Source organism: Ceratotherium simum, chromosome 2 (genome assembly GCF_057802395.1).
Source record: "Ceratotherium simum simum isolate JZ-2026a chromosome 2, ASM5780239v1, whole genome shotgun sequence".
In the NCBI taxonomy this organism is placed as follows: Eukaryota; Metazoa; Chordata; class Mammalia; order Perissodactyla; family Rhinocerotidae; genus Ceratotherium; species Ceratotherium simum.
Genome location: NC_141901.1, coordinates 28,270,946 through 28,289,954, shown reverse-complemented (window position 1 = coordinate 28,289,954; position 19,009 = coordinate 28,270,946). Strand labels below are relative to the sequence as shown.

The following is a 19,009-nucleotide window of genomic DNA, read 5'->3' as shown; positions in this document are numbered from 1 at the left end:
ATGAGAATAATACTAGTACACACCTCTCAGGGCTGTTGTGATGATTAAGGAAACTAATCTCCAATAAATCACTCAGGGAGTGCTACCCCCAGTGAGCGCTCATCACATTGGAGAAACTTTTGTCACTCTTGAGAGCAGGGTGGAATCTTGGTATTTGCTGTACTGAGGGTAGCGCCTACCTGGCACATAGAGGAGCTCCACAGGGGTTTGTAGGATGACGAATAAAGGTGGCCCTCATGGAGCGCCCCTCCAGCATCAGCCCAGCTCCTTCCTGAGCTTCCTTGCAACCTTGTGCGCTTGAGTCAGCATGCTGGTCCCACCCACCCACCTCAGGACCAGGGGAGCAGCCTGCAAAGCCTTCTTTGTGCAGTCACGGGGCCAAGGACTGGGGAACCAGAACGTGAGTGGAAAAAATGTCTCCATTTCCAGGGCAACTGGCAGGACATTCCTGCCTGCTGCTCTCCTAGGTCAGGTTCCACAGACACTTCAAAGTCTCAGGGAGCCAAAGAAAAATGCAATGAGCCAGCAGCTGCCCGGTGGATGCTCTGGTTGTAATAAAACAGGGTTCCCAATAGGGCTCCTTTGATGGTTCCAAATGTTGCTTTAGGATCCTCTGAAGAGTTCCGCTGACAGAGGGAGCGTGTTATTCATGGCACAGCAGCCGGCTGCCGGCTCTGATCCCTCCAGCCCCAGTCCTTCCCGGGGTCGAGAAAAGATCAAAACTCTTCCCGGAAGTAGCCGCTTACCTTTCAGGTCCTGAGGGTTGTCGATGATGAAATTACCATTCCACACCACAGCGAAGTCCACGGCCAAGCTGCTGATGTCCATCCCGTCGTACTGGTACTGCGGGGAGAAGGGCAGAGGCACATGGCTCGTGAGGCTCTATCACAGGGGGTCAGGGATGCTGCTGGCATCTCAGGGGACCAGGACCACAGCAGGAAAGAAACCACGGACCCTGGTTCCCTCTGGACCAAGAAAGGAGCAGGCAGAATCAGAGGAATCCCATGTGCTATTCAAATTTTCCCTGAGGCACCCTCCCCCTGACTCCCAGTCACTAATGCCAACAGGATCCAGCCCAAACCCCTTAGCTTGGCATTCAGTGCCTTCCATTACCCAATCCAAACTTACATTCCCAACCTTCCCTTCCACTGCCCTCCTACAGAAATCTTTGAATCCACCTGCCTCCAAACACACCTGCCCAAGGCCCTCTCTGTGCCTCCGCTCAATTCACATCTCATAAGGAATGCCTCCCTCTCCCTACAGCCCCCATCCTTCAATTCATCTGTATTCTTTTAGTCCAGCTCAGACTCACCTTCCCCAGGTATCTTCTCTGACAGCAGGGCCAGCCCTCCCTCAACCTCTCTGTCCCCTGGCGTTGCCAATTTCTGTCTTGAACTCTGCACTTCCCGGGAGCTGCTTTGCATCTTCTCATGTGCAAGTCTAGTCTCTCTAGAGTGTCCATGCACTGCTCTGTAAACCCCACAGAGCCTTGAGCAGAGCATGTGCGTAACAAACAGCGGTGGAGCTGTTGGTTGGCCTGGCCATGAGGTGATCCTTTTTTATCTTTTTTTCCTTGAGGAAGATGGTCCCTGAGCCAACATCTGTGCCAATCTTCCTCTACTTTGCATGTATGATGAGCAGTGTGTAGGTCTGCGCCTGGGATCCGAACCCACAAACCCCAGGCTGCTGAAGTGGAGTGCACCAACTTAACCACTACACCACATGGCTGGCCCCAGGGGGTGGTCCTTTCTTTCTGCACGTGAGCTTTCCTTTGGTCAACAGTCCACTAGGGAAAGTGCCCACAGCTTTCTGGGCACAGATCTGATCAGCACTACCATGAAAGGCCTCCAGCTGTGGCCAGGAATTGACCCTCTCTCCCATGCTGATCCCACGGAGGACTTTTAAGCCCTTCACACTCTTCAGAAACAGCCCCTCTCATGGCCCAGCCCCTGCGCCTCTGTGAAGGAGACCTCTGGGAATCCCCTCCGTGGGGACTGCCCCAGCCCTGCCCACTTAGCTCTCAGGGCATGTCACTGTCAGCCTTCTTGCCCCCAGCCCTTCCTGCTGCCTTCCTCTCTTTGTTGTGTTCCATTTCTTTCTCATCCCACCTTCCCCTGGCGCTTGGCGGCCTTCCACCAATTACAAATTCTATCAAGCGCCTGTGACCTGGGAATCTGACAGCTCCCTGATAAGAGGCCCAGATTCTCTTTATCTCTCCCTGGCGAATTAGCTTCCCTCAACACCTTTGTCACGTCACCCCCACCCCCCATCTCCAGCTGACCCCCCACAGTCAGAGACAGGGAGTTGGCAGATGAAAAGATCTTCTCTGGGCTAGTATTATAATTAAACACCTCGTGCTTCTGTCTGGCATTCTGGATGGGTTTAACCCTCACTGCTCTTGAAAATCCCTGCTTCCTCCTCCTCCTCCCTTCCCACCTCCCCTCATCCCATTCCACTTCCTGCTGGTCTCTCTCACAGCCATCCTCCAACATAGCGCCCTCCGTTTATCCACTCGCTGGGGCAGGGGTTGCGGTGGAGTCACTCACTTTGGCTGAAGTTTCACTGAAAGCCAAGAGCTGCTCTTTAAACTCAGAAAGGGCACAAAGCTCTCCACTTCTGCCATTAGGGTCCTCACACATTCCACCTCCTCGGATACCATTAACCTGCTCTGCTCTGGCTGAGGGGTCCGGGGTGCTTGCATGTTCCTTGGGGATGTGGGGTCAGCCCTCGGACCCAGAAGGTTCTGGAAGCTGGGGCAGACCAGGTGGAGGCCTTGGCATGGGCATGAGAGAAAGCCTTGCTCCAGGCAGGGCTGGAGCCCGAGTCCTCTTACCGAGCTGTTCTGGCACTGGACACTGGAGCTGTTGAAGCGCAGGGCGGGGACCCGGTGGACGGTCCCCTGGATGTTGAAGACGCACTCATAGCCTCGCTGGCCAGACTGAGGCTGCGGCAGGTTTCGAGCCTTAAGGGTGATTGGCTTTACCTCCCCGACTGGTATCAGGATCTCCTCTGTGGGCACCAGCTGGGGACAGTCCTGAGGGAGCAAGCAGAGAGGTTCCCTCTGTCCTCGGCTCACACCGTCCTGCTCAGTGGATCCAGGGCAGAGGACAGGGCCCTGATGCCAGGCCTGACCCTCCTGTATCCAGGCATTTTGCACCCACAGAAGGACGCACCTCATTTAAGGGGCACGTGGAGTCAGCAGGGAAAACGAAATCTATCTCTGAGCTCCCGGGGCTTTGATATTCTCATCCCCATCCCACAACTTGTCCTGTATCTGGCATGCATGTTACCATTTAGGAATTAATTTTCAAGCACCAGTGTGGCAGGCTGTGGATTTTATCTCCTGAGACACAGGATAAAAGAGGCACCACACGTCCCTGTGCCCAACCGGGAACCCCCACCTCTCGGTTTCATCGGTCCCCCGGCCCCAGCTCCTCTTCCCTGGCATTGTCCCCGCCCGAGGCGTTCTGTTATCGGAGGCCTCAGCTTCCCAGCTCCGACTGAGCCCGCCTTTCCAGGAGGTGGATCAAGCCCTCCCAGCAACGCTCTAAACACTTGCTCTGGCTTTTTATCTCATTTCATTACCAGGCCCTGCGTGAATGCCATGTTGCTTAGGAAAACAAAACTGAAAAAATAAAGTCTTGGTGGGGAGGGGCTATGGGAAGGACCACGAGAGAGAGAGGAAGCGAGAGAGCGAGATTGATTTTCCTCAATTCTTTTCCTAGATGTTGCTTCTCCCCTGCAGGTCAAATTACCACCTCCCCACAGCTCCAATCCCCTGCCCTCTTTCTCCCTCTCCAGGGAAGACAGAGCCCAGTAGCCTCTGGCAGTGAGGACGAGGCAGTCACCTCCACATGCAATCATTTCCTGCCTCCAGGGATCAAGTAAGGAAATTCTTGAGGGAGACGCCTCTCTCCGCATCCCCTACTCCTCTGCGGTGGTTCTGAGGGAGCATCTGGGAATGTGTGGGGTTGACGTTGCTACTCTGCAGAGGGCGCTGCTGGCGTTTAGTGCAGGGGGCCGGGACTACTGAACTTCCTGCAACGTATGGGCCAGTCTTGGACAATCAGTTGTCCCTCTCCTCATGCTGCAGGCGGTCCCATGCTGGTAAGAAGCCTTAAGTGACACAGTCAATACTGAGCAATGGACAGCCTTGGATGGGGAACTGGGACAGTGATTGTCTTACTCAGAGTGTGGGCCTAGGCAGTTGCTTCTTTTCTCTGGGCCTTGTGCAAGTCCTTCACTGTCTGGCCCCTGCCCACATCTTACCCTGAGGCTCTTGCACATCATCGTATTCAGATTAGTTCTGAGGGGCCACCTCCCGTGGACCTCTGGTCCTTTGAAGATGCTTTCCTCTCTGCCAGAAACACTCACTGCTACCCGCCCTTCCACGCCATCTTCCTCCTTGCCCCTGCCTCAGTGCCTCTTCAGCCGATCGTCTCTTAATTACCCTTCAAACTCAGCTCAGCATCTCCTTCTTTGGAAAGCTGTCTCTGACCTTTTCCCCGCACTGGCCTTCAAAAGGGGTTATGGATATTCTCCCATGATCGCATTCGGCCCTGAGAACTGTGATTTCTTGTTGACTTGTCTTTCCTCACTGGTCTGTGAGCTTTGAGGATTAGGCTGCATCTTATTCCCCTCTGTATCCCCAGTCTTTATCCCAGTTCCTGACATGTAGGGGACACTTGGTCATTGCTTGTGGGAAGGTAAATGGAAAATAGGAAAACAAAGCAACAGATGAAAAGATCTTAAACTTTCCCGCTAGCTTTAACTTTCTAGATTCTTTAGAGATGAGGATAAAGCTCTGCCTTCTGGACATTAAGGGACTTGAAGAGGAGTTTGATTCCCAAAGCTGGGGGTGGAAATGGTCATTGTTTCTGGAGTCACCTGATCACTAAATTGGCGTGTCCGTATCTATTAAGGAAACCTGAGGATTTATGAAGAGCTGGGTCCAGGAGAAATTTCCCACAGAAACCTGTCTAGGAGGGCCTGGATGAATCTCTGGGGTCACTGGTGCTGTCCCTCACCTGTAGGCCAACTGCATGTGAAGACACCAAGCAGGCAAGATTTCCACAAGAGACGGGATCATGAGGCAACCCCCGAACAGGTGGGTTCCTGTTTAGAAGCCACTCACTCAAGCTGCCAACCCATAACCTGCTCTTTACTGCACTTTTACTTTCATTCCCTGTGGGCACTCTTGACAGTCTTTCATATATTTATAGCCAAGGAAAAAAATGAACACCACTTTAGGAAAACCCAGGCATGTCACGGGAAGAGAGATGCTACTTTCCGTTAGTGGCTAAAAAATCCCCATTGAGTCTGATAAATTAGAATCTTAATTTAGACTAGAAATAAGGCTAGGGTATAATGAGCTGCATGTGTGTGTACCTGTAAGAGAGAGAGAATAGATTTTTCAGACTCAGAGCTAGTTGATATATTGTAAATGATGACCAGTTGCTTTTCAAGTCTAATGAGCTCAGAGAACAAATTCAAATTTCAGTAGCAGAGTCTTAAAGATGTGCTTTTGCAAGTATGATGTCTTGGGTTAGTAAACAAGACTGTAGAATCCTTTTAACTTTGACAAAAAAAATATATATATATATGTATGTGTATGCACACAAATACACAAACACACACACAGATGCACATACACACACACCACACCCTCATCTTTTTGGCTGGGCTAAGTCTGTCAGTCTGGAGGTTGGAGAATCATAAGTAGACTTTATAAATACTCTTATGAGTTGGTTTGTTTTAAAGATTTCTAAAGTGTTAGAAAAATTTCCCGTGATCTGCTCTTTCAGACTTAATTTAAGGGCAATGATTAGGGGCTTCCCAAATGCCTACATAGGCTCCAAGATTGCCCCAGTAGAAAAGGATGTCTTATGCTTTGCTTGTTTTTCTGGCTATTCCTCTCAGGCCAAATAGGGCAGAACTCTTCCTTGTATTCTCCAGGGCAAAGGAAAGAAGTGGTCAGCGCCCAGGTACACCATCTCCTTCTTGGGAAATGGGAAGATACAGACCCTTTGAGTTGTGACATGGTTCTGGTGAACAGGTTAACGAGGGAGCAGCAAGTCTTGGGTGGAAATGGCAGTGGTGAGGGCTGAGGGCAGGTGTAGGAAAGCCAGCAGACCGGAAAACTGCCAAGTTGTTGGAACTTCAATGCCTCTGGGGCTTGAGGAAGGTAATGCGTTTCATCAGATACAGTGAGGCCACTTCCAACCTGTTTGCTTCTGTGAGTACATACACACACACACACAGAGGCATACACACGTGCGTACACACACACACAGAGTTCCTGTCCTAAGATCAAGAGAGCAAATAATCATGCCATGGTTTTTCCGCAGAACGTGAAGACTGTTGTGAACATCGTTAAAATACCCATTGCTCCTGCTGATCCTCCGGTCTTCTGACCAGCTCTTAGGTCATCTTACTCCTCCCTCTGTCTCTAGGCCAACTGGCAGCAGGATCCCCTCCTGAGCAGCAATGTGAGTTTCAATCAAGATGAACAGATGTCCTATTTGGGAATATCCCAGGGGAGTGGGGAGGCTGGGGAGGAGGAGACACAGCTGCTGGGAGGGCAGGCCCCCGGCACAGGAGCCCTGAGAGTCTTCAGCCGCATCGCCCACTCTGTTTAGCTGTGCTTCAGCAGCTTTCAGCACTGGGGACGCTTCAGCCCTCTGAAACGACTTCTGCCATGTGGAAATGGCATTATCTTCACCCACTGGACTTCAAAGTGAGACAGCAGCCAGCATCCTGGGAAGCTAATCCGATTTATTTGGTTCTATCTTACCCCTGGGACAGGGCGTAAAGAAGATATTTATGTATCTACATCTCACTAGGCCTGGTTTAGCCATGGCGGGAGATGAGCTTTTAAAGCTGAAAGCCACACATACTCCTGTGCACACTCGCTTGCTAACACCATGTCACAGCTTGATCCGGCCCAGGGAGGTAGAGATCGTGGGGACCCTATTAGAAATCTGCTGTGCTCTGAGTAGAGGCAAGGTCTGGCTCACTGCCTTAATAGAGCTCAAGAGATGGCTCAATTGAAATTCAGTTTCCTCATCTATAAAATGGGGCCAATAATACCTGACGACCCTAGATGGCATGAAAGAGGGATATGAAAGTATGTTCTAAGGGGTAATAAACTGGATTAACAATGTTAATATTATTATTGCATATTTGTCGTGTGTGTGTGTGTATGTACATGCAGGATCAGAGGACTTCAACTCATTCAGAGCCAGCTTGGGGACATTGAATCATGACTTCTGCATTTATTTGCTGATTACAGGAAAATTGTTTAACTTACCTAAACCTCAGTTTATTCATCTATAATAGAATCCACTTCATAGAGTAGTTAAGGGTAAATGAGATTATATATATATATATATATATATATATATATATAATGTTACATATGTAATAAGTCCTCAATAATCTTCACTATTAATATTTTTATTTTTGAATTGCATTCATTCTTTGTTGTCAGGCTTAAGCATGGACTTGGTCCATCAGCCTTCTGGAAAGAAGTAGGCAGGTTTACCTCATGTGCTGGCAGTCTTTGTATCTGGAAGTGGCACTACCGACCCATGTTCCACAGGCAGTTTCTCCATCTGTGGAGATGGATTTGTGCTGGTCCCTCCCACACCCTGAACCCTCACGACCAAGAGCAAAGGGCCAGAAGATTGAGGTCAGGCCGGCAAGCGTGCCTCTGGCCATGAGACAAACAAGCTAACCGGCCCTGATTTTCCGTAGAAAGCACACTGTACTCAGCTTTTTTGGATGCCTGAGTTCTCTGTAGCCTTGGGCAAAAAACCTAAATTTTTAGCATCTTTGTTACTACATATGTCAAATAGGAATTATGTGAAACTGCAGGTCTGTTGCGAGACTCAATTGAGATGCCATATGTCAGTGGTTCTCAATCTTTAGCCTAATCTGGGCTGGGGCCCAAGAATTTGCATTTCTAACAAGTTCCCAGGTGATGCTGATGCTGCTGGTCCCCCCGCCCCCCACACTTGGAGAACTCCTGTCACGTGTGAGAGAATTGCAAATGGGTGATACGTTAATGTTGCTATATATAAATCAAAGGAGCTAATCAGTTACATATTGTTTCTAGGAAAAAGATAGACATAAAATTTTGATTCAAAGTTAGGGGGCCCTTAACTGGAAGTGTAAGATAGATATTCCAGGAAGCCCAAAGAGGCGCCTAAGGGATTTCCAGTCCCCAAAAGAACCTGATGGCATCAGGTAGGACTCCTAAGAGACTAAGGGGACCCTCACTCAAGCTAGACATGTGCACCTTTGCTGTTCCCCACATTTGCAGGAATGGGGCTCACCGAAATGGGGCTTTGTACAGAAGGGAGCAGGGCCTGGGAGCAATTTGCTGAGAAGGGATGCGTGGGTGGCTGTGGCTGAGAGCTAAAGTAATATTCCTAGAAGCTGGGGAAGCGGCCCTAGCAACCTCGCTGGGAACCTGCACCCTATTTCCTTTCCTGAGAAAAGTCAGGAGCTGGATGGAATCTGGGCTTCCCTCACTGCCCTCCAGAGGGAGAGCCAACCCTTGGAGCTGTGCCAGGGACCGGCGCACATTAGCAGAAAGAGAGCGGCAGTGGGCCCATTCCAGCTCTGGGGAGATGGGGAGGTGAGGGAGATGAGGCACCTCTCTCACCCCAGGAACAGACACGAAGGGGAGGCACTGAAACTTAAAGGAGATGGGAAGCCTCTGGGTTTACCCCTGGGCTCTTTCCGTGTTAATTTAATCCTGAGTCGCGGGGCTGCAATAGCCCTTCTCAGGCCCAGCTCTCTGGAACGCTTGAATCTCTCATCCTAGGCTGAGAGGGAACTGTGTTCCAGAGACTTCTAATGGGTGTGAGGGAGGCCAGCATGTTTCCACTTAGCTATCTGGGGCTCAGCCCTCCTGGCCTCAACACCGGGCAGAGTTTATTTGTCTTACTCTGTACACACTCCTCCTGCCCGCACTCCAGCTGCGGATTGGGTGGCTTTCAGGCTTGGCTTCGGGTTTCTCTGCCCGAGGGGGAGCCCCGAGGAGAAAATGAAGCAGCTGCTCTTTCTTGTCTAGATCTGCACTTCACCCTCTGTGTTCTGCGGTCTGCCTCCATTTATTGTAGTAAGGAACTTAGAAGTTTAGAAGTGGCCAATGCGAAGGTCAGTTTCTGAGACCATTTATCATGATCTTGCACTGCCCAGCCTTTGCCTCTGAGCAGCCCGGCACGTGGCTTCTCTTCCTGGCCCACCTTCGCCATCCTTCTGTTGACTCCCAAGCTGGGTTAACCATCCCCCATTCCATACCCTCAGCTCTTGGGCCCCTTCCTCTGAGTGAGAAGATTGGCCTGAAAGCAGTGCCATCCTCTTCTAGAATCCCAGGGCTTGGATTAATTTCCAGTGTCCACTAGGACCAGTGTAGTGTTTTCAGGTCAGCTACATCAAAGCATGCCAACTGGCTGGAGGAAAATCCTTTTCTGAAACGTTCTCAGGGCACTAGATAACTGGTTCCACCATGCTGAGGCAAGTGTGGATGGGTCTGTCTTAAATACTACCTGTGGGCCCCATCTACATTTCTCTCTTTCAAGACAGGCACATTCCATTTTTCTGGCTGAATACAATATATATAGTTTAAGAAACTAAGAAGAGTTCAAGGCCATGGGTATGTGTTTGGGAAGCCTTTCAAGGCCTACTTTCGTATTTTATTTTTTTAAATTTTTTATCTTTATTGAGGTATAATAGACAAATAAAATAGTAAGATATTTAAGGTGTACATTGTGTTGATTTGATATATGTATATCAAGGCCTACTTCCTTGTGTTTATCCGTGGAAGCAACCAGCACTTCTATCAAGATTAGGAGACACAAGAGACTCTATTTCTTGAAATCTTAGACAAGTAACAAGATCTAAGGAACCCCTCCTATCAAAGGCATTTGGGTAAAGTGGTCGTTGGTTCATCCATTCTTTCATGCATGCATTCGACAAACATTCACTGAATATGGTACGGAGGATTTAAAGATAAGACATAGCCCTTGCCTTGAAGGAGACTGTAGTCTACTGCAAGAGGGAGATATGCACAGAAAGGCTATAGTAGTATATGCAAATGCTATACTGTCACTTACTTACATTTGTGGATTTTCTAGAAGGTGGAACAATAGGGGAATGTGTATATATGCATATGTGCGTTTGTATGCATACATAAGGTCTCTATAGTTGTTCAAACCCAACCGATTGGCTACCCTGGGGCATGAAAAACATTAGACACAAGAAAGGGAGACCGACAAGCAGGCTTCATTGTCTTAAGGCATGCTCTGAACATGTAAAAGTCGACCTCTATGAAAAATCATTGGATGGAATATTCAATGGAACGATAAGCAATTTGATATCTCACTGCATTGATAACAAAGGTGAGTCAGGCCTTAGGGATGGAGCATTGACTAGATAATAAAATGGGACTTTTAGCAAGGCCTGGTTCTTTCTACCAGCTGAATTTCTCTCTCTTTCTATAAGGCCACCCACTCAGTCATACATCAGAGTCAAAGAATCACTGAATTTTATACTTGGAAGAGAGGTTGGCATGAAAAAATGGTTGAGAGTGAATGTTCTATTGAACTAGACTATGTCTGCAGCCAAGCAAAGGGCTTAGACTCAAAGAATAAATGCCGTTCACCACACTCTTCTAGACCATAGAGTCTGTTTGGTTGGATACGTTTCCTCTTAGCTTTCCATTTCAACTCCCAGTTCCCCTCAAGCTTTTGAATGCATAGAGTCTTAGGAGTCTAGTAGATACAGCACCATTCTCCGCCTTTGGGGTATTTGCTACCACTTTTTAAAGCTTTATAATAACAGGGTTTCCAACATGTAGAATCTTTGGGAAGAGGATCAACATGGTCCAGGGTAAGAAGACAGCCAAGCCATTGGACTGACCATCTGAAGGGGGAGGTCCACTCAGATTCACTGGGAACACTGCCATGCCCAGGTGAGCCCTGCTTACCTCTGAGATATTGATCCGGCCTTCCTGGAAGGAGCAGGTGGTGGGGTCATGAGTGCAGAGGTTGCGGTACTTGCACCAATGGCAGCGGAAGGCGCTGTTGACACAAGACAGGCACCTGCAAGGACAGAGACAGTAAGAGGCAAAGAGGAGGGAGCAGAGAAGGAAGGTCAGGGTACCAGGTAGCCCAGCTGTCATGATGGAAGTCTGTTACCCTAGTCTCACTCTCACGAGTGTAGATTGGTGGGGCATCCCTCAGCACTGAGAATTGTCGATTCTCCATCCACGACATTCATGGGACCAGAAAATTGAAAAAAAAATGAGTCCAGAGCGGGAATAATGCAACTTATATAGTGGTGGTATGCTATAGCTGGCCTATACCAGCTTGTGAGAGCTGATTATTTATAGTTTCACCAATTTTGCAAGCAGGTTGACATGATGTTGGTAGCTTGAAATTGGCCATGGAGGGAGTATTTACACCACTGAAATTGGCAAATGCTACATACTAGGTTTTTTCCAATGGCTGGTAGTTAAACATTTACCAACATACCACCACTTATATGACAAAATAGCTAAAAGAGCACTGGGATAGAAATTAGATCTAATTCCAGTGTTGCCTCTGCCACTGCTACTAGGATCACTCAAGCGAGTCACTTCACCTTCTAAATCGGAATTTCTTCACCTGTCTGAAATAAAACTTTCCTCTCTACTCCACAGAGTTGTTTAGTGTCAAATGAGATAATGTTTAGGAAATGGTTTTGAAAAGTACAACGCTAAATGTGAGTATTATTTTCAAGTGCTTAAATTACCTGTTATTTCAAGCTCTTAAATCATATTTGAGTGTTAATAATTGGTTCATATCACCTGTGTTACTAGGCTTTGGGAGAGGAAACAGCATTAAATGGTAACTCTGTCCCACTCTCCAAGTAGCCAGGCACAGGTAGCAATAGGCTATGTGTGTGGCTCATGCCTTTCTTGCCAGGATGAGTGCTTCTTTCCCTCTGGTCTTACCTGGAGCCTGTGTATATTATTTTGGCTCTGTGTGTGTGATCAGATCATTATAATGGAAATGGGTTTTGTAGGTGGGGTTGGTCTTCCTGCTCCTTTGCTAGCTCCCCTAGTCTAGCCTTTCACAACTAGACTAACCTGAAAGGGTCAGGGCCAGGTCTGCAATCTGGCGCCACCTGGTGGGCATTCTGATTACATTTGGGCAGATGGGGCTGGATCCAAGGGTCATTGGCTAATATGCCACAGGGTATTGGGTGCATCTGCCCATCTACACTTCATCTTCCTCATGCTGATCATTTTTGTTCCCTTCTGGAAATCCCCAAAGTTATTTCATTTCTGAGCTTAGGCTAGATTGACTGGTTCTTGCTAACTTATGATTCATCAATTAAGTAATGAAAATGGACCAAGGATGATGAGATGGGGTTCAAGACCTGGCTCTTCCACTGGCTAATGTTGTGACCTTCGCTGTAGCACTTATCCTCTGTAGGCCTCAGTTTACCATATTAAAAAGACACGATTGAACTTGATTCTGTGATTTTTAATATGAATGCCAGGAATAGAGAGGGTAAGATAGCGTTTGGCAATAAAATGGATTTTTTCCTGCTGAAATTTGCTGCCTGTGACAGCATCTCTGTTGCCATAGCAATCCATGGTTGAAAGTGGTGACATCACACTGGATTGCCATGGAGATGAGGATGCTCTCCCAAACAATGGATTCCATCACTACTGTGTTGGAGTTTGAGAAGGAGGTTGGGAAGTTCTCTCTCCAAGATGCCTGTATTTCCCAAAACAGGGTTAGCTGGGATTGGGATGCAGTGGTTACTGAGCAATTTTGTCCATTTCAGCTTCAGCCACATAATGCTCTGCCCTGGCACCCCCCAGGCCATTTTTACCACTTGTTCTGTCTTTCTCTGCACATCTACTGATTTGTCCCAATGGGGCTCAGCTCTGTCTCCTTCCTTAACTACTGTGGAGACCTAGAACTCCAGCAGATGATGCCAATCATGAAAATCAAGATCAGGGAAGGGGAGACTAAGGAATACTGGCTCATCTATCTATTTTAATGGCCAAAGATTCCTTTAGAGTTTAGCTGCAAACAGACTATCCCCACATGGATTGCTGAGCCCATCGTGCCCACAGCCTGGACCCTACAGACTTGATGCCACTGGGGTTTGCCCATTACGTAGAGCTCAGTTTGTTCTTGTCCTGGGCAATGGGAAGGATGGGTCCATAGAATATTCCCAGTTACTGCTCCCTCTGCAATGGAGCTGTTGCTTGATCTCTCTCCTTGTGAATGTCTGGGGTCACTGGTCCTATGGCCTTCATGTAGCCCTATTATAGAGACCTGTGTTTCTCTCTTTCTAAATCAAACAGTGATGAGTTTCCAGATGGTATGGAAGGAGTCTCAGTTTCTCTTTCAGAGAGGATCAGCAGAAACTTACTATGGGTCTCTCTCTCCTCTACTCTTGGTCTTGCTTGTTACTTATGAAATGCTCCCAGCTTCCTGCACAGCTGTAGGATCTCACAGCTTGTGGGCACCCATCGGTAAACATTCCACTGCTGGAGATGGCTGGTGAGGTCAGCTGGGCTGGACTCAAGGCCCTCAGGAGGCTGGTGGTTTGGTCTGGTTTCCCCTTCCTCCTTATAAATTAATTTGAAGGCTGGGTTTGGACAATGGTGGAGTTAGAGCCTCCTCGCCCCGTCCCAGCTGGTCCTTCCCCTGTGTGCTGGGTGAGGCTACTATCCCCCTCCCTGCCCTTCTCTGGGGTAACTGTATCCACAGCTGATTCTCTTGTCTCTGAGTCCTTCCTTATTTGGTCATGGATGAGGTGCCTGAACTCCACTCACTGTCAATTTCTATGTTCAAAGACACCACCAATTACTCTAAAATGGAGCACTTTTCTTATGGGTTCCCAGGCCATGACCTTTGTCTTTACTTCAAACCCTCTTTTTACTGTCTTAGCTTGAGAGCTGAGGGTAGGTGTGATGGGGGTTGGGGGGGTGGGCAAGGGAGACTGAATGGGATCAGAGGCTACGGAGAGTGAATGCCATTAAGTTTAAATAACTGAATAAACTGAACAGAACCGGAAAGTAACATTCATGGAGAGCTTCCTCTGTTCCAGACAACGTGCCAAGCCCCACAGGGAGACTGTGAGGTAAAAACAACATAATTCCTGTCCTAAAGGAGCTCAGAGAAACCCTACACCCATCTCGGACAGGACTTTCTGATAAGTGCTTACAGTTGGTGGGCGCTACAGTTGTAGAACTTGAACTCGGTGCTGACAAATATCTTCCCTGTCTCCTTGGATCTCAGCTGCAGCTCTAGCCCAAACCAGTCTGGAAACAAGAAAAAAAATGAGAGGTAGTGACAACCTAGGGGCCCAGGGGAAAGCCTGAGAGATCCCCACTCCAGGGCTCTCTTGGGGCATAGATGGTAGATGGAACCTGCCTGAGTCCTCTCCTTCTAAGGGCATCCCTTTTGTCCTGTTGATTACCAGGCCAGCACTGAGACCCAGACACCCCACACCTCCACTTAGGGGAGAAGTAATGAATCAGATCCCACAGAGCCCCTTGCCTTGGTCAGGCATGTTCAGTTACTGAAAGACTTTCATAAATATTAGGCCAGAACCCCTCAAGCCCCCAGTTCTGGGGAGAGAACCCCACTGAAAACCAATGGCTAAAGCCACTGCCATTCCTAGAAGGAAAGGGAAGTCTGGAAAAACTCTTTGCAGCCTTAACCCAAATGGGAGCAAGGGATTTCCCTCCTTCTGAATTTCGCTTTGGGACATGATGGTTTGCTTTAAATTACATAAACCCATATTAGTGTCTGGCATAAGGAGACTTGGTCAGGCAACTTCTGTGCTGGGACTTGCCACCCCCATATCCTGCGACTTCTACTCTTGCCACCTTGGTATGGCAGCCCTTAGCATGTGACTCTCATGGCAGACACTTCTTACCTTGTTCCAGAGGGATGACAGGGACATCCTTGGCCCCAGGTGAGATGCAGATGACTTGGCTCCCGGACACCTGTCCCTCCACCTCTGTCAGGTTCCCAAAGGCACAGGCGATGCCCGCAGACAGATCAGGAGCATCACTCACAATCAGGCTGAGCTGTGGGAGGGGCAAAGGGATGATCCTATAGAAAGAGCCCTCTGGGCTCAGGAGACCTGGGTCCCAGGCTTGGCCCTGCCCTTACCTGCTAGCTCACTCATCTCCCTTGACCTCATGTATAAAGGAGGACATTGGTGTAGGTGATTTTCCGGCTTAGAAACTGAACAATTACTGTAGTGCTGCCAGGGGTGTGCAGGGTCAATGGTCTTCATTAATAATAGTATTAATTTATTTTTTAGTCTTGTCCAGCAACAGAAAGTACTGGGGGATGGAGGAGGGGCACTAGGGGAAATGTACCAAAATCCATCTCAGATCCTGCTCACTTGGACATGAAACCATGCAAACTTGAAAGCAAGTCATGAGCTGAGCCCTTCACAAATAAGCCTTAGCCTTGGGTCATGGCAGAATAAGTGTCACCAATTTGGAGGGTTACCAGGAGTTCACCAAGTTGGTGGAATATAGCTAGCTCCTCACCATGGCTGTCATTCAGGGGCTGCTTATCAAGGTGATGGGTTTCCTGGAGTTTCTGCTTCTCTGTCCCTTCCGGGGTCTCTGCTCCCTGACAGTTCCCCTGGAGTAGGGCAGTCGCTTCACGAGGCGCCTAAGTGGACACCCATGGCTCGGATGATGTCTGCTGTTCCCTATGGGTTCCAATGATCTAGGCCAGTGGTTTCCAGCCTTTTCAAGTATGAACACCCACCCTCCTTTGATTGGTAAAAATATCACAGATTGTCAGAAGAATCTGTTGATTGAGAAAGTATTTAATGGCAAAATGCTGCTCTGAATTCAGTGGAAATGAGTTTGTACCCAATTACTACAATATAGCATCTAAGGGGTATTTAAAACAATAGGTAGGAAATGTGACTGGCTCCCTCTGGCAGTAGGGAGTGCCCAGAAGGGTTCATGGTGACAACACCCCTGTGGCCTCCACGTGGGAGCCATGCTGTAGGTAGGTCTCCCTTTGTCTTCCTACCCACACCTGGCGGTATTTATTGCAGTGGATTTCTCAGTCACAATGGTATCACCTAGCCTTGCCATACATTTGTTTGCAGCTGAATCTCTGCCCCAGTTTCGTTTCCATGGGGCTGAGAGACTTAGGTACAAACTCTGCTGTTTGTTCCCTCAGCTCCATGGGAGCCAAAACCTCCCGGTGGGGATGAATGAACGGAAATCTTGGAAGGTTCATTAACTAATTAACATTCGTGAATGCTCATAAAACCTTCAGAATAAAATAATTGTGCAGGGCCTGAGGACATGAAATATTTTGGGTCGCACCTCGACAGGTGGTTAAAGGCTATTTTATTCTCTTTAATATTCTCTTTAAGCACACACTGTGAATTAAGTCTCAGTCTCTCTGTCTCTGAATTTTTCGATGTCTGTCTCTCTCTCTCTCTCACACACACACACACACACACACACACACACACACAAAGGCAACCCTCAGGTTTCTGTGAGAGACTGTATCAAGTGGAGGATTATAAATAGAGCATATACCAAAGGATGTGTTATGTGGCATTGGATTGCATTATGTTGTAGATGTTTGTTACTAAATACAAAACGTAGATTTACAAAACAGATCAATAAGTAATGAATTTGCAAGGACTATGGAGAATATGCCATTTACAATAAGAGTTACCATAGGTTTTCTATAAATACAAAGTTTCCTTGGAGTATTTAAAGTATGATCCATTTACAGATACTTGTGCAAGTGTTAAAGGAACACATCCACAGATGTGCCCCCCGCCACCATCCCCCTGATGGGTTACTTACCAGCCGGTTGTGCTCAGACACTGAGATGCTGCTGGGATGCACCTCAAGGCTCATGCACTGGCTGATGCTGGCAGCAAATCGATTAGGTTCCCAGGCCCGTTGGCACTTGTCCCTGCGGGAGCACCTGCCACAGACACAGATTCGCAAGAGGTCAGGCCTGGGAGACCCATCTGTTTGGCTGCATCGTCCCCTTGGGGTAAGTAAGAGGGGTTTGCTGCTCTGGGGCCTGTGGCTTGTCTTCTCATTACGACTTTCATTTATCCCAGAGGGCCTGAGTGACTCCCGGATGGTCTCTATTGCAGTTAAAGACAGACTAAGAGGAAGTAGGATTAACCGCCAACACGAGAGATGCAGTTTAGACATAAAGAATAGTTCTTGATAGATATAGTCTTTATGGGATGCTCCATGAGCAAGGGAGGGAAATTTGGGGAACATGAAAAATAGCACACGAGAGGCTAAGAACATGAACTTTGGGGCCAGACTGCCTGGGTTCTAACCCTAGACCTATTGTCTGCTAGCTGTGGCCCCTTGGGCAAGTTACTTAATCTCTCCATGCCTCAGTTTCCCCAATTGTAAAATGGTGAGGATAAGGATAATACTCTACCTCATAGGGTCGGTGTAGGGATTAAATGAGTTAGTGCTTAGAAAATGTCCTGTTAGCCCTCACAATAATAATATAGTGATGATGATTAATACAATTATTAATATTATTATTTTCCTCCAGGGACATTTAAAAATCTGAACAGGGTCTTAGCTGGGTGGGAACAGCATGCATGTGATCCTGTGGCTGGATTAATGGCTCTTTGAAGGCAGGGACCATGTTTTATTCATTGAGGTATTCTACCTGTCACATGGTATATTTTAAATAAATGTTTGTGGTGTGAAATAAGGCCTGGAGACAGAGACAGACAAGAAGTCACAGCCAGGGTTGCCTCTGTCAGAAGGCTCGTGTGGCCGTTTATCCTGACATCTTCATCTCTGGCTCTAGGCTCCTCTGCCCATGGCGGCAGGTGGGCACGGTGACACCTGCACGCGGGAACGTCTGGTCACCACCTATGTCACACAGGAACACGCTCCAGGGCTGCTGCTTCTCCAAACCAAATAGCCACCCGACACAACAAGATTCCACAGTCAGGCAGTGATTCCCACCGGGACTCCCCCCAGGCCCCGCCCTCTCTTCCTTTCCAGGCACATAATGGATCTAAATATGAATGCTGTCAAAGAAAAGAATTATTGAGGTTTAAGTGAATCCTTAAGATAGCTCTAAAGTGAGCTCTTGACTGGAGCCTTTATCTCATTGACTCACTGAAATGGCTCTTTTTTATCATACTATTTATGGCAACAGCCCTAACAGAGATAAATAGCCTCGGAGACAATAACACACTTGCAAGAGCAAGGCATACAGAGGAGACAAGAAGGTTTCAAATCCCCCCAGACCACAGGCTCTTTAGCAATCTCCCTCAGCCCTCTGCTTCCATTAAAGTCCAGCATGTGGGCCTGAGAGCTGGAGGTGGGCCCAGCGACTCAGTCCGCTTACCAAGGCGAGCTGGTGGTGGCAGATGGGAGGGCACTGCCGGTGGGACTGCTGGAGATGAGAATGGCCAGAAGAGCAGAAACCTCCAGGTATAGACAGGAAAAAGCTTGTTCCTCATGCACTCTTGGCAGGCAGAGTAGCTAGAAGGAGAGGTGTGCCCTGGCACGTAGGAAGGATTCTCTGAAGATAGGTAAGGAGTTTAGAGGACAGAGGAAATCTGAGACTATCCTGATGTCCCTTGGTCATTCTAGTAGCCACAGCTGACCTAGACCAGGGGGATGACAGGGGTGGTCTGGGGCCACCGGGAGACCCGGGCATTGTGGGTAGATTTGTAGGCACTCACTGGTACAAGTTGGGGAATGTGATGTCCTTACTGTTGAATAAATAATAATCCTCGTCTATAATTGTGGTGTGTTCTACATGTGAGAAGTGCCCCTGGCGCGGAAGCTGGGAGGGCAGGGTAGGAAGGAGCAGGGAGTGGGTGGCACAGCTGGACATGCCCACTGCACAATGAGGTCAGGTAGCCCAGGACACTTTGTACGGAGCTGGGGGTTCTTTGGAGGAAGAAATCCTCTGAAGGAGAGAGCCTGCTG

At 48.3% G+C, this 19,009-nt stretch overlaps 1 protein-coding gene across 1 annotated transcript in view; it reads right to left on the bottom strand.

The window, feature by feature from the left end:
* The window catches only part of PLXNA2 (plexin A2), a 212,657-nt gene that overhangs the window by 58,553 nt on the left and 135,095 nt on the right, over positions 1-19,009 (bottom strand). Inside the window, exons 6-11 of the mRNA XM_004424854.2 lie at positions 16,883-17,006; positions 14,959-15,112; positions 14,242-14,338; positions 10,997-11,111; positions 2,834-3,034; positions 747-843 (exon numbers count right to left, since the gene is read on the bottom strand). Of these exons, the coding sequence (XP_004424911.2) occupies positions 747-843; positions 2,834-3,034; positions 10,997-11,111; positions 14,242-14,338; positions 14,959-15,112; positions 16,883-17,006 (788 nt within the window). The remainder of the gene's footprint in view (positions 1-746; positions 844-2,833; positions 3,035-10,996; positions 11,112-14,241; positions 14,339-14,958; positions 15,113-16,882; positions 17,007-19,009) is intronic.